The sequence below is a fragment of the Pseudonaja textilis genome, chromosome 1 (genome assembly GCF_049901715.1).
Source record: "Pseudonaja textilis isolate UNSWEBS1 chromosome 1, rPseTex1.2, whole genome shotgun sequence".
Taxonomy (NCBI): Eukaryota; Metazoa; Chordata; class Lepidosauria; order Squamata; family Elapidae; genus Pseudonaja; species Pseudonaja textilis.
Genome location: NC_141990.1, coordinates 320,357,088 through 320,371,101, shown reverse-complemented (window position 1 = coordinate 320,371,101; position 14,014 = coordinate 320,357,088). Strand labels below are relative to the sequence as shown.

At 48.5% G+C, this 14,014-nt stretch overlaps 1 protein-coding gene and 1 long non-coding RNA gene across 3 annotated transcripts in view; one reads left to right on the top strand and one right to left on the bottom strand.

Annotated features, from left to right (window-relative positions):
* LOC148128374 (uncharacterized) overlaps positions 1-14,014 on the bottom strand; it is a 452,998-nt gene that overhangs the window by 122,888 nt on the left and 316,096 nt on the right. The gene's annotated exons all lie outside the window — the stretch shown is intronic.
* DPP9 (dipeptidyl peptidase 9) overlaps positions 1-14,014 on the top strand; it is a 74,380-nt gene that overhangs the window by 53,998 nt on the left and 6,368 nt on the right. Inside the window, exons 21-25 of one of the 2 annotated variants that reach the window (XM_087922630.1) lie at positions 1,438-1,467; positions 6,665-6,765; positions 8,449-8,571; positions 10,555-10,713; positions 12,300-12,524. In XM_087922630.1, coding sequence (XP_087778756.1) covers positions 1,438-1,467; positions 6,665-6,765; positions 8,449-8,571; positions 10,555-10,713; positions 12,300-12,524 — 638 coding nt within the window. Of the gene's footprint in view, positions 1-1,437; positions 1,468-2,775; positions 2,878-6,627; positions 6,766-8,448; positions 8,572-10,554; positions 10,714-12,299; positions 12,525-14,014 lie in introns of those variants that run through there. The other variant, XM_087922629.1, reaches the window with a different exon arrangement.

Here is a 14,014-nt window from a genome sequence, read left to right as displayed (position 1 = left end):
AAAAAAACACACCTGGGTGACTGAGAATCTACAGACTTTTCAGGAAATTATTATATGATCTCTGAGCATGAGAGCCGACGCCCTAATCGGTGTTGTTTTGAAAGGAATTGAGTCCTGTGACATGTAAGTTTCATCACACAACTCGAGACCAATATTTCTCAACGTTTAAGGTACACAATACAGACAATAGTTGCAAGGGACCTTGGAGATCTTCTAGTCCAACCCCCCCTTGCTCAAGCAGGAGGCGTTTTCAGACAAACGGTTGTGCAATCTCTTCTTAGAAGCTTCCAGTGTTGGAGCATTCACAGCTTCTGGAGGAAAGTCCTCCCACGGATGAATTGTTCTCCCTGACAGGAAGTTTATCCTTATTTCCAGATTGCTATCTTTCTCCGATTCGTTTCCATCCATCGCTTTCTTGTCCTGTCTTCAGGTTCTTTGGGAGTTGAAATCCACACATCTCTCTAAAAGTGGCTGAGATGTGAGAAGTGCCGCTCGAGAGAAGTTCTTGGCTCATTTTGGAGCCAAGTCTTGATTTCTCCACAAGGGAGATCCAAAATGAGCCAAGAATTTAGGCCATGAAAAGCCAGTTTGTCGTTTTATTGTCCCAATTTCAATGTCATCTCTGAAGACAAAATGGCTGCTCTCCCATTTGTTGCCGCCTCTGGAGAACAGTCTTTCATCTCTGGCCCCTGATTATTTCTTTCTTTTTCTTTTTTTTAAAGGACACCCTGCTTAGTTTCTCAGCCTTGTGTGTTTCTGTACACCCGACACCTTTAACCCCATCCGGCAAAGCTTTGCGGTAACCTCACAAAGGTGACACACAAGCGCGGTAACCACGGTTCATCGGCAGCTTGCAAAGAGTGCAGTTTGGCGGATACAAGAAATCGAAAATCAGATGCATGTGGGAATGCAATTTGAACTGGGCATCTTTCACTCCTCAGTGCCTCATTGGAGTGGTTTTCTGTCTGAAATACCTTAGGATAGATCAGGGGTCTCCTTGGCAACTTTAAGCCTTGTGGACTTCAATTCCCAGAGTTCCTCAGCCAGCTTTGCTGGCTGAGGAACTCTGGGAGTTGAAGTCCACAAGTCCTCCCCGCCCCCTGTATTTTTATTTTTAAAATATGCATAACATCAATGCATGAACAGTGTGGCACCTGGGTACTATTCATTCTGAAACAAGTGGCAATAATAACAATTGTTGCATTAGTCTAATCTATGTAATCCTAGTATTAATACACACGTTTGTTTTAAAGTAGTTATTCAATATTCCAATGCTCCATTTTAATGCCAATCCCAATGTTATTTAAGCTTACACAGAAATGCTATCTTTCAACCTCTAATCTTTTCCTGTAGTTATGGCTTTTTACTCTATTCTATAAATATGTGTGTACTAATATTCCCTCTATTTCTTATCTCTGCCTCCGTTCTGGCTTCTAGACCAGCCACCGCTATTAATCCTAGCGTTAAATGCACATGTTTATATTAAAATATAGCCCTTCATTATTTATTCAATGTTTCAATACATCATTCTACGGCCAATCACCAAAAAAAAAAAAAAGACACACATTAAATGACAGAAGTTAACAATGGCACTGAGAAAAAGCAACTTACGGCTGTTTTTCACACTTATGACCCTTGCAGCTGTTGTCCCCGATTTGGGCCAATGACGGATGCCAGACACAAGGTGCAGGTTTTCTGATAGCTTTTTATTGGAGTAATCCAAGGAAAAGGGCTCTTGGTCAAAATGCCAAGAGCCAAGAACAAAGGATTGAGTAAGTTTTATGCATTTTTCACTAAAGGAGAAGGTGGGAGAAAGCGAGATAATAAGAAATACCATCTAATAAACATTTTAGTAATAATTCTACAATTCCCTCTGTTGGTCTCTAGCTGCCCCTATTCCCGAGTCTTGGCTAATGAATGCCCTAGGAGTGATCTAATTATACATTTGATTTGCTGCCCTCTCTATTCCTAACTTTTAGCTGAGGTCTGCAAGTTGTCTAACTGCTGTTATTTTTATCAGCTTTCTAACTAGCCAGGATTGTTACAAGATTTACACAGGAATATTTCCTGTGGATAAGGATTCCTGCCGGACAGACCCCACAATTAAAGGCTTCCTGATTTACTTTCAAGTGTGTGCGTGACCTGGCTTTATTTTAGCAGATGGCCCATCAAAACTTCAAAAAAACTTCAAAGGATTCACTAGAGGCGACCTACTGGCCCTGCCCTGTATGAAGCCAACTCTGGCATATGTAATTTACAATCCCCTGTGACCCTGTTTCCCCCCTGGGTGTGTCATCAATCAGATTCTCCAATTGAGCCCATTCACAGGCTGGGTGTCGTCAATCCCATTCTCCAATTAAATATATTCATGGACAAAAGCTCTGGTATTTTAAGTTACAATCTTTGAAAGAGAAGAGTTGGAAGGTACTTTCGATTTCAAATTGTTGCACTGCGCTTCCAGATTTCATTCCTCCTCCACACACACACACACCCCCCAAAACCCTTTTTTTTTAAATGGTAACTCCTAAAACAGGCATAGGAATGTTTTATGAGTTGACACTTTGAACCTCACGAGACAGCTCGAGTGACCAAACCTCCGAGATCCGGAGTTCACCGCAAGGAAAACCACATCCTCTCTTGCACCAGAGGGCTACGGATGGAGACTGCGTGGAAGTTGGGCTCGCGTCACCAAGCTGTGGCTTTCAGCTTGTGCAAAACCCAGCAGGTGGAGGCAGGGCTCATGAAAGGAAACTGGGGGTGGGCGGGGGGTGGGGGGGTGGAGAAGAGAAGATTCAAGAGATCTTGTGACTTCTGCCGTTGAAGAGAGACGGGCAGGCAGGAGACGTCGCTTTTCCTAGCCTTTTCTACGGGAAAGTGGTACGTACAGGGGGGGAAGAAAGAGGTCATAAACTTGGGGACAGAACTCCTGTTTGGCAAGGGGCGCGTCGGCCATTGTCCATTAAAATGGGGAGCTGCACTCAAGATCGTAGGAAGTGCATGGTTTTTTTTTTTTTAAAGGTAGACTGGCCCTGCCTCTAGAAGCTCTGCTTGACAATTCTGCAAGCCAGGGATATATTTGTCCTGGGCCCTAAGATGCTTGTGCCCCTTTTCATGTCATCTCATTTGATATCTCTCTCTCTTCCTCTCCCTCCCTCTCTCTCCCTCTCCCTCTCTCCCCCTCTCTCCCTCTCCCCTCTCTCCCCTCTCTCTCTCTCTCTCTCTCTCCCTCTCTCTCTCCTCTCTCCCTCTCTCTCTCACACACACACCTCTTTTGTGTGGTCAATAAACACCCAAGGAGAGGCAGCTGGGTAGATTGTTGTTGGTGGGAATGGTAGACATTTTGGGAATTATGACATCATTTTGGGGTGGGGGGCAGTTGCACCTGTCAAAAAAAGCCAACAAGGTCGTAGGGTGCATTAACCGAGGGATAGAATCAAGAGCATATGAACCGCTAGTGCCACTTTATAAGGCCTTGGTAAGGTCACACCTGGAATATTTCATCCAGTTTGGCTCACCATGATGTAAAGAAGATGTAGACACTCCAGAACAGAGGTCCCCAAACTTGGCAACTTTAAGACTTGTGGATTTCATACATAACATAAACATAGGAAGAATAATTGCAGGAACTGGGCCTGGCTAGTCTAGTGAAGAGAAGGACCAGGGGAGACAGGATAGCATCTTCCAATATTTGAGGGGCTGCCCCAGAGAGGAGGAGGAAGGGGGTCAAGCTATTCTCTCCAAGGCATCTAAAGGCCAGAGAAGGAACAATGGATGGAAACTGAACCAGGAGAGATTCAACCTGGAAATAAGGAGAAACTTTCTGACAGGGAGAACCATCCACCCGTGGAACAGAAGTTGCCCTCGGAAGTTGTGGGAGCTTCACCCCTGGAGGCTTTCAAGAAGAGATTGGGCTCTCATCTATCAAAAATGGTGTAGGGTCTCCCGTTTGGGGGGGGGGGTTGGACTAGATGACCTACAAGGTCCCTTCCAACTCTGATTATCTGTTACACGAGAAGAACACGCTTTGCAGAAGTCAGAAATGGACTCAAAAAGACAAGACCCGGAATCGGTTAATCGCCTGTGATGTGGTTGCACGTTCTAATCTTAGCTCCAAAAATCAGGAAGTGGTCATTATCCCAAACATTGAAAAGGTAGCAATGGGCACAGCATGAAGACCCCTTGGGAGGGTTGGGAAAAACATTCCTGCACCTTAAATCCTAATTCTGCCACCCAACCCTCAATCACCAACCCTGCATTTTTTTAAACCTTTGGAAACGGGATTTTTGGCAGAAACGCTTCTTCTAGTTCTCCCAGAAATGCTGTAATATCGATGAAGCAAGGTTGGCTTACTCTGTGCAAACACGGGTGCACTCACATTTGTCTCTCTCTCTCTCTCTCTCTCTCTCTCTCTCTCTGTGTGTGTGTGTGTGCGTGCTTGTGTGTGTTTAAGGGAGCAGAACCACAGGAACAGCCTGCAATGGGAAGGGAGGCAGAATTTGGCTGGCTAGCCTTGCAATGGCCCAGACAGGAAGCCCAGAACGATGAATCGATTCTACTTTATTGTAAGGGGGAATTAGACTGGTACGGTGGCCTAGAGGCCAAAACTCTTGCCTCCCACTCCAAAGGTTGAGGGTTCGATTCTTGGCAGCATCGTTTCCGGGGGGCATAAAAGAAAAAAATATCCGCTGCTAACTCCATGTAGGGGTCAGGAAGGGCATCCGGCCAGTAAATGCTCAATTGCCCCGGGCCCCACCCCGAAGCTAAGGGTGAAGTAGTTAGAACGCAGTGTTGTGGCCCCGCTGGCGGCTGACGGAGCTGGCAGCGGAGTCCAACAGAGAGGAGGGTAGGGAGGAACCTGGGCCACTCCTTTGGGCTTGGATAGCAGTGAGTCGGGGGAAGCTTCTGGAACTAGTTCCCAGCCTGCACCCCACCCCAGAGCTGCCAAAAGGAAGGAAAAAATTAAGAACTCGGGGTCCACGTGGGAGTGAGGCCCATCAGGATTCAAAGAGGAGCAACAGGGGAGGGAGCTTTTTGAAGGAAACAACCTGCTTGTTCGTTCGTTCGTTTTGTTCCAGCCTCATGAAGATTGGACTGTGTAACCCAGCCCTTCCCTGTCAGCACTGGGTGTGGAAATATTTACATGGCTGCTTTCCGGGATAGATAAGGTCTGAGGTAATTAGCGTACCTTTGCAAGACCGTTTGCCAAGCTGTTGGCTGAATGCTAATGAATTAAATTCGCATTCATTGAATAAAAGAAGTTTTGCCGGGACCCAGAGTTGGCGTCTTGCTTTTGGGGGGAGCCTAGGACAGAAGTGCAGGCTACTCCTGTGCCTGCCGGATGCCAGCACTTTGGCAGTTCGAATCCCACCAGGGTCAAGGTTGACTCAGCCTTCTGTCCTTCCGAGGTGGGCAAAATTGGGGACCCAGATTGTTGGGGGCAAGAGGCTGACTCTGTAGACCGCTTAGAGAGGTCTCTAAAGCACTGTAAAGCGGTATGTAAGTCTAAAGGCTATTGCTATTACAGGCTCATAAAAAGTAAAAAAAAAAGCTTCCCCTTTTTGTGACCTTGGCTCATTTAACAACCATGTTGCTAACTTAACAACTGCAGTGGTCCATTTCAGTGGTTGCCAACCCAGGTGGTCCGCGAGAAAATATTGGTGGTCCGCAGAGAAAGGTCACCCCCAAAAGCAATGAATCCAGGCTGTGTGGGAACACAAGGCTTGCGTCGCTTGCATTGCAAACAACACCAGGTAGTGAGGGGAGGGGGGAGGGGGGGCACTTGCCCCATTCGCCCCAGGCACCTGGCCTGGCCGCCGGGCTGCTTCTTTCTGCTTCTTTCTTCTTCTGCTTTTGGCTGCATGCAAGGAAAGCAGCAGAAGTCTTTCTTTCTCTCCCCCAAACTCTGCCAGAAAGGAGAATTCGAGACCCTGCAAGGCCTCCTGCTCCAAGAGGCTGCGCCGGTGCAGCAAGTCTCACAAAGACTCATTTCTGGCAGAGTTTGGGGGAGAGAAAGAAAGACTTCTGCTGCTTCTGCTGCTTTCCTTGCATGAGGCCAAAAGTCTCTCTCTTTCTCCCCCTGAGAACAGAGCTGGAGATGGTATCCTACAATCCCAAATAAAGAACGATCAATCGGTAGGAAAACGGGGTGGGGAATTTTCCTGCAGACGATTTTTAGGATTTTCCCAGGGTCTCTGGTTTGCGGGATTTAAAATTATGAGTTTGGTGGTCCCTGAGGTCCAAAACTTTGGCGACCCCGGATCCTCCTCGTTTTCCAACTGTACAATCATATTGGATGAGAAATCTAACAAGAGAGGCAAAGATGCCGTATTTTTCAGAGCATAAGACGCACTTTTTCCACCCCCAAAAGTGGGCGCAAATGTCCGTGCATCTTATACGGCGAATGTTGCCGAAGCCCCGCCCACCCGCTGCCCCGCCCACCCGCCGGCGTCTGCCTTCCATTTTCATTGGTACAAAGGCCAAGTTTCTATTTAGGAGGGAAACAGCAGTTGAGTAAATAAATTCACGGAGTAAATAAATACATTCACGGAGTAAATAAATTCACGGAGGGACACAAGGTCTCCAACTCTGAGCATCCTTAACCCTCTGAATATCTTCCTTTCCGCCAAGATGGAGGCCATGTTGTTGGTTTTTCGCCTCATCGTGGCGACCCTAGTCTTCCTGAAGGTGTCCTGCAGCCCTGTGAATCTGGCCCTGGAAGGAGCATGGAAAGGATGGAAAGAAACGCACGCTAAGGGCTACCTGGAGGTGAGTTCGTGCCAGCCTTTGAGATAGTCCCGAGGGGAAGTGTGTCCAGAAGACCTAATTCTACGGTCTCATACGGTTACATCAATGGCTTTCCACTTTGGCAGCTTTAAGATGGGTGGACTCCAACTCCCAGAATTCCCCAATTAGCGTGCTTTAAGATAGTTTGGACTTCAACTTTTCACCCTTAACGACCGTTGCAGCATGGTCATGTGATCACAATTCAGATGCTCGGCAACCAACTCATATTTAGGACGTTTGCCGTGTCCCCGGGGTCATGTGATCCCTTTTTGCGAACTTCTGCCCAGCGAAGTCAATGGGGAAGAAACCAGATTCACTTAAACACTGCCTTGATTTACTTAACAACTATGGCGAGAAAGGCTGTAAAAACGGGGCAAAAGACCCACTTCACAACTGTTTCGCTTAGCAACCAAAATGTGGGGCTCCGTTGTGGTCGTAAGACGAGGACTACCTGCCTCGAAATCTATCTCTCTGTTGCTGCTCCTTTTATCAGGCTAGTGTCAGGATTCTGGCAGTTGCCCCAATTATCATGAGCCTTGAGCCAAGCTTCAAAAACTTCGAAGGATTTATTAGGAGCTGTGATAACCCGGAGCGTAACACAAATGTAACAAAATCCAAAACGTAAATAAATGTCCTTTAATGCCTCCAACTTGGCTCCACTGTTCAATATTCTCCGTTGGAGATAAAACGTATTCAAAAATAGTCTTCGAAAGAAAGCAATACAGTCCAAATTTAATGAGCCAACAGAGGTGAAATAAAAAACCAAAACAAACTACAATGAAGGAATTTCCACAACAGACCAGGATAAGTAATTACCAACTTCAAGGAGATAACAAGGCAGAGTCTGTTGGAAGGACGCCAACCAAGATAACTTCAGCCCAAAATAACACACGCTTTGTTTCTGGCAACGCTGTGTTGTAATCGTCTCTCTTACATAGTCGTCTCCCCAGCTGCAACCAATGAGGAGGATCATGGCCGCTTCCTCTCTCGTAAGCCAAGTTGTTGCCTTCTCCGTTCCTCCCTGCCTGTCCTAGGATGCAGAGAGGATGGGCCTGGTTCTTCCTCTGACTGTCCAGCAGCCTCTGCCCTTCCCCAGCCTCCTCCACAACCTCCGTAGCCACACCTCCACTCCCTGTCGGCTGTTCCTCCTGTCCCTCAGAGTCCAACTCCAACAAGCGCATAACAGGAGCAAACATGTCTGCATGACCTGTATGAAGCCGATTCTGAGACACGTAGTTCACTATCATCTATGACCCTGTTTCCTCCCACCCGTCTGGGTGTATCATAATTCATATTCTCCAACAAAAACATGTTCATAGCTGAGAGTCATCAATCACATTCTCCAAATAGGGATTTTCGAGGCAGAAATTCCGGTAGCTTAGTTACAAGTCTGGGTGTATCATAATTCATATTCTCTCACGAAAACATGTTCATAGCTGAGAGTCATCAAATATATTCTCCAATTAGGGAGGCAGAAATTCCAGTAGCTTAGTTACAATCTTGGCAAGATAAGAATGGAATGCAGTTTCGGTTTTAAACAGCCGCACTGCCCCTTCAGATTTCTCCCCCTCTCCTCATGGCAACTGGGGGGGGAGGGTTCCTTGGGGTTTGGGAGAGAAGCGTTTCTGTGTCTCAATTTGTGACGGGCCCTTTGTGTCGTTACAGGAGGAAGAAGCTTTCCGTCGGACGGTCTGGGAGAAGAACCTGTGGAGAATTGAACGGCACAATTTGGAAGCCGCTCGGGGCAAACACAGCTTCCAACTGGCCATGAACCACTTGGGTGATCTGGTAACCAGGCAAACTCTAGAAGGGGTTGTTGTGGTTGTGGTTGTGGAGTTGCTAAGTTTGTGTCTGATCTTTGCGACCCCCAACGGACCACCGCACGCCAAGTCTTTCGGCCCTCCATTGTCTCCCAGAGTTGGCCAAATTCATGTTTGTTGTGTTGATGACACTATCTAGCCGTCTCAATCCTATGGCCATGATGGCGAACCTATGGCACGTGTGCTACAGGTAGCATGCAGAGCCATTTGTGTGGGCATGTGAGCCCCAACCAAACTTACCTGCACTGCATATGTGTGTGCCTCCCAGCTGATTTTCAGCCCATTTGAGGCCATTTTCGCTCTCCCAGAGGCTCAAGGGAAGCCTCTGCAGCCTCAGGAGGCCGAAAAACGGGCCTTCCGGAAATACCAGAAGTGCCAAAACGGGGCCATTTTCAGCCTCCTGAAGCTCCAGAGGCTTTCCTCAAGCTTCTGGGAGGGCAAAAACAGCCTCCCCCAAGCTCCAGAGACCCCCTGGAGGCTGAAAACGGACTCTCCTTGTATTTCCGGAAGGCCCGTTTTTCGGCCTCTCGAGGCTGCAGAGGCTTCCCTCGGGCCTCTGAGACAGCGAAAATGCCCTCAAATCGGCCTCAAATCAGCTGGGAGGCTCATGCATGCATAGTGCAGGCAAGGAGGCGGGGGTGTTGCGCGCACATGCACAGGGAAGTTGGGGCGCATTTTATGGAGCGTGCCGGCACGCACGCACACTTTTTGGCACACCACCACAAAAAGATTTGCCAGCGCTGTTTTATGGCGTCCCCAGGGGTGGGATTCCACCGGTATAACAATCGGTTCCGTGATCGCGCGCGCCCTCTGCGTTTAGAAAAGCTCTAATACTGACCTTCTACAGCAGTCCCTGTGAATAAAACAGCTGAGGCACGGAGGAAATAAAGCACAGGAAAGAGCAGTGGTGTGGATGCACAGGCCCAAATGCTCGTTGCAGCCAACCGGTTCGGTGCCAGCTAATCTTTGAAGCAACGGGTTCACCCAAACCGGTAGAATCCAACCCCTGGGCATCTCCTTTTCCTTTTCCCTTCTGTCCGTCCTGATATCCGATTCTTTTCTAACAAGTCCTCTCTTCTCATTGGACAGCCAAAGTCAAGGTAGTCCTCGCCTTACGACCAAAATGGAGTCCCAAATTTCTGCGGCTAAGTGAGATAGGTGCTCAGTGAGTTTTGCCCCATCTTACGACCTTTTGTGCCGCTGTTGTTAAGTGAATCCCTGCAGTGGTTAAAACTAGTAACCCGGTTGTTCAGCGAATCTGGATTCCCCTTTGATTTTACTCGTCGCAAAAGGGGACCAAGTGACCCCGGGACACACCGCGACCGTCATAAATAGGAGCCAATTGCTCAGCACCCAAATTTTGATCATGTGACCCTGGGGACGCTACAGCGGTCGTAAGGGTAAAAATGAAGTCACTTTTATCAGCGCTGTTGTAACTTCAAACGGTCATTAAATGGATAAAGTCAAGAATTATCTGCACATTGATTGATTGTCCGTGTAATCTTACAGTAAAGTTAGAGCTAGAATTCATAGTGGTGCTTGCAGGCTGGGGAATTCTGGGAGTTGAAGTCCCCAAATGCCAGCTAGGGAATTCTGGGAGTACAAGTCTACACATGCTGGTGAGGGAATTCTGGGAATTGAAGTGTACAAATGCCGGTTTGGGAATTCTGGGAATTGAAGTTCACAGATGTTGAGTGGAGAATTCTGGGAGTTGAAGTCCCCAAATGCTGTCTGGGGAATTCTGGGACTTGAAGTCGCCAACCTTGAGAAACAGTGCTCTAGGCTAGAGGGCTACCCATTGGCCTCCCTTCAATGACAACCTTACCGAGGCGGCTCCAATTTCCATCTGCACGTTTCTCTGCCTCAGTTTCCCCCCACGGCTTTTCTGCTGTCCGGCTGAAAAGTATGAAGGTTTACAAGCGGGAGACAAAATTCCTGATTTCTTCTCCAGACAGATGAGGAGTTTAACCAGATGTTGAATGGTTTCCAGCCCCAGGAAGCCGAACAGTACGAAGAGGGTGACGTTGACTTCCAAGAATCAGCCACGGCTGAGACACCCAAGCAGGTGGACTGGCGTACGAAGGGTTACGTTACTCCCGTAAAAGATCAGGTAGTCCGGCTAGAATTGTTCTTTTTTCTACATCGACTCGCATCTCTGTAAAATCTGCTCTTCCTCCTCCTTCCTTCCTGCTTCTGTTGCACTGATATGGAACCAAGGAACCAGTTTTGTTCTCCTGTTCCTGTTGGGCTCTTCCAATGATCAATCTTTATCTTCTTCCTCCTGTTTCCCTTCTTCTTTCTCCTCCTCATCCCTTCCTTCTCTTTCTTCTCCCTCGTTCTCTGGATCCTTCTCTTCCTTCTTCTCCTTTTCCTTCTCTCCTCCCTCTCCTCTCCCCTTCTCTTTCTTCTTCTCTCTTCACCTGCTCTCTATCTTCTTCTTCTTGTTGTCCTCCTTCTCTTTCTTCTTCCTCCACTTTCTTTTTTCTCTTCCTCCTCCTCCTCCTTCTGCTATCCTCCTCCTTGTCCTCCTCCATCCTCTTTGTCCTCTTCCATTTCTCCTCCTCCTCCCTCTCTACCTCTTCTTCCCCTTCTCCTTCCCTTTCTCTTCTCTTCCTTCTCCCCCATTTTTCCTCCTCCTCTATTTCTTTTCCTCCTATCACTCCTTGCCCTTCCCCTTCTCTCCTCCTCCTTCCCCTTCTCTTTCTTCTCCTTTTTCTCTGATCCTTCTCTTCCTTCTTCTCCTCATCTCCTCCTTATCCCCTCCCTCTTCTCTTCATCTTCCTTTTTCTTTCTTCTTCTCTCTTCACCTTCTCTCTTCTCCTTCTTCTTGTCCTACTTCACTTTCTTCTTCTTCCCTATCTCTTCCTCCTCTTTCTTTTTCTTTTCCTCCTCCTTCTCCTCTCTACCACTCCTTCCCTTCCCCTTCTCCTCCTTCCCTTCCCTCTCCTCTGCCTCCTCCCTTTCTTCCCCTTCTCCTTCCCCTTCTCTCCTTCTCCTCCATTTCTTCTCCTCCTTCGCTTCTCCCCCTCCATTTGTCTTCCTCCTCCCTCCCTCCCACTCCTTCCCCTTCCCCTTCTCCTCCTTCCCTTCCCTCTTCCTCCTCCCTTTCTTCTCCTTCCCCTTCTCTCCTTTTCCTCCATTTCTCCTCCTCCTTCCCCTTCTCTTTCTTCTCCTTTTTCCCTGATCCTTCTCTTCCTTCTTCTCCTCATCTCCTCCTTATCCCCTCCCTCTTCTCTTCATCTTCCTTTTTCTTTCTTCTTCTCTCTTCACCTTCTCTCTTCTCCTTCTTCTTGTCCTCCTTCACTTTCTTCTTCTTCCCTATCTCTTCCCCCTTTTTCTTTTTCTTTTCCTCCTCCTTGTCCTCCTCCCCTCCTCCTTCTCCTCTCCACCACTCCTTCCCTTCCCTCTCCTCTTCCTCCTCCCTTTCTTCTCCTTCCCCTTCTCTCCCTCTCCATTTCTTCTCCTCCTTCATTTCTCCCCCTCCATTTGTCTTCCTCCTCCCTCCCTGCCGCTCCTTCCCCTCCCCCTTCTCCCCTCCTCTTCCTCCTTTCCCTTCTCCTTGCATCTTCCCTTCCCTTCCCCTCTCAATCTCCCTCCTCCCTCCTTCCCCCCCAACTCCTCCATTAAAATACAGGACCAAGACCGCCATCTTTGGCCTGCCGGCCCTCCTTGGAGTTCCTTTTGCTGTCTTCACAGGGGCATTGCGGCTCCTGCTGGGCCTTCAGCGCCACGGGGGCTCTGGAAGGGCTGCTCTTCAAGAAGACGGGCCAGCTGGTCTCCCTGAGCGAGCAGAACCTCATGGACTGCTCCTGGAAGCTGGGCAACCAGGGCTGCCACGGGGGCTACATCAGCCAGGCCTTTGAGTACGTGCGGCAGAACGGAGGCATCGATTCGGAGCAGGATTATCCTTACCGGGAGAAGGTGAGAGAGGAGGACGAGGCGGACGCGGGCAAGGCGATCGACGGAAGAGCGTATTTGTTCCTCAGGGTTGACCCCTCAGGGGTCCTCGGTTGCTCTCTTGAGCTCGGCAGCTTTTTTTTTGCAGACGTCTCGTCACCCAACTAGGTAACATCATCAGTGTTGGAGAGAAGGGGGAGGGGGAGGAGGAGGAAGAGGACAACATCCGTAGGGTCCTCGGTGCTCTCTGAGCTTGGTTGTTTTTCTTGCAGGTGTCTCACCACCCAACTAGGTAACGTCATCAGGTGCTAGAAGGGAGTAGGGTTTATGGATGGAGGAGGAGCAGCAGCAGGAGGAGGAGCATCAGGAAGAGGAGGAGTGGGAGGAGGAGATGGATGAGGAGAACTGTGGGGTCCTCGGTGCTCTCTGAGCTTGGTTCTTTTCTTGCAGACATCTCATTACCCAACTATGTAATATCATCAGTGTTAGGAGTGGAATTTGCTGGCAGAAGGGAGGGGGGTGGAAGAAGAAGGAGGGGGAGGAGGAGGAGGAAGAGGACAACATCTGTGGGGTCCTCGGTGCTCTCTGAGCTTGGTCCTTTTCTTGCAGACATCTCATTACCCAACTAGGTGACATTATCAGTGCTAGAAGCCCATTCCTTTCCAGCACTGATGGTGTGACTGTCAGTGTTCCAGCAAACCTCCATTCCAACCCGTAACTCCAAGACAAGCGCGATCTCAAAAGTACCTTTATTAGAATAGCACCTGGCACATCTGTGGCATCTTGAAATTAAAAGTTTCTTGGACGTCCCAAACTACAATCCATCCCCTTTTCTCCCATTACCACATCACATGGACCAATCATGATCTGTCTTGATTGTCCCTTTGAACGTACGCTAACCAGCATACATTATGATGTAATTTCGTTCTGACCAAGGCTTCCTTGGACAGTAACAATCACATGCTGTTCCCCCAAATCTTTGTTTTCATTTTAACAGCTGTGAATTCTATGCATTCACAGCCCATAATGAGTCCCAAACCGCTTGTGAACAGTCCAACAGAAGTCCGCCAGTCTTTCGGGATAAGGCTGATAAGCATCCACCTTTATCTCCCTTGAAATGCTGCCCAGGACTAAATTGCCAATCAACTGGATAAGGCGAAATGGAGCACAAAGTCAACAAGGAGCTTCAGACTTTAAACTGACCAGAACGAAGAAAGTTGCTTCCTGCAAAGGCTCATGTCCCTTTGTTCCTCCTTTAGATCTTGAGGGAGGGGCCAATCACCTCCAAGTCTTACTCCGGAGTCAGCCATTTTGTCTTAAGTGTTCTTGCCTTCTGGCAGCTCTGTACATGCACGCACTGGGAACAGGCTCCCTCTGTTCCTCTGCCTCACTGATGTCAGATTCTGGAGGCTCTGGAGTCCGCACATAACCATCGGATGGTCATGGCCTCATCTCTGTGTCGGACGCAGGACCCTTGTCTGAGTCCTCCCCAGACTCCATGGTCCTCCACACTG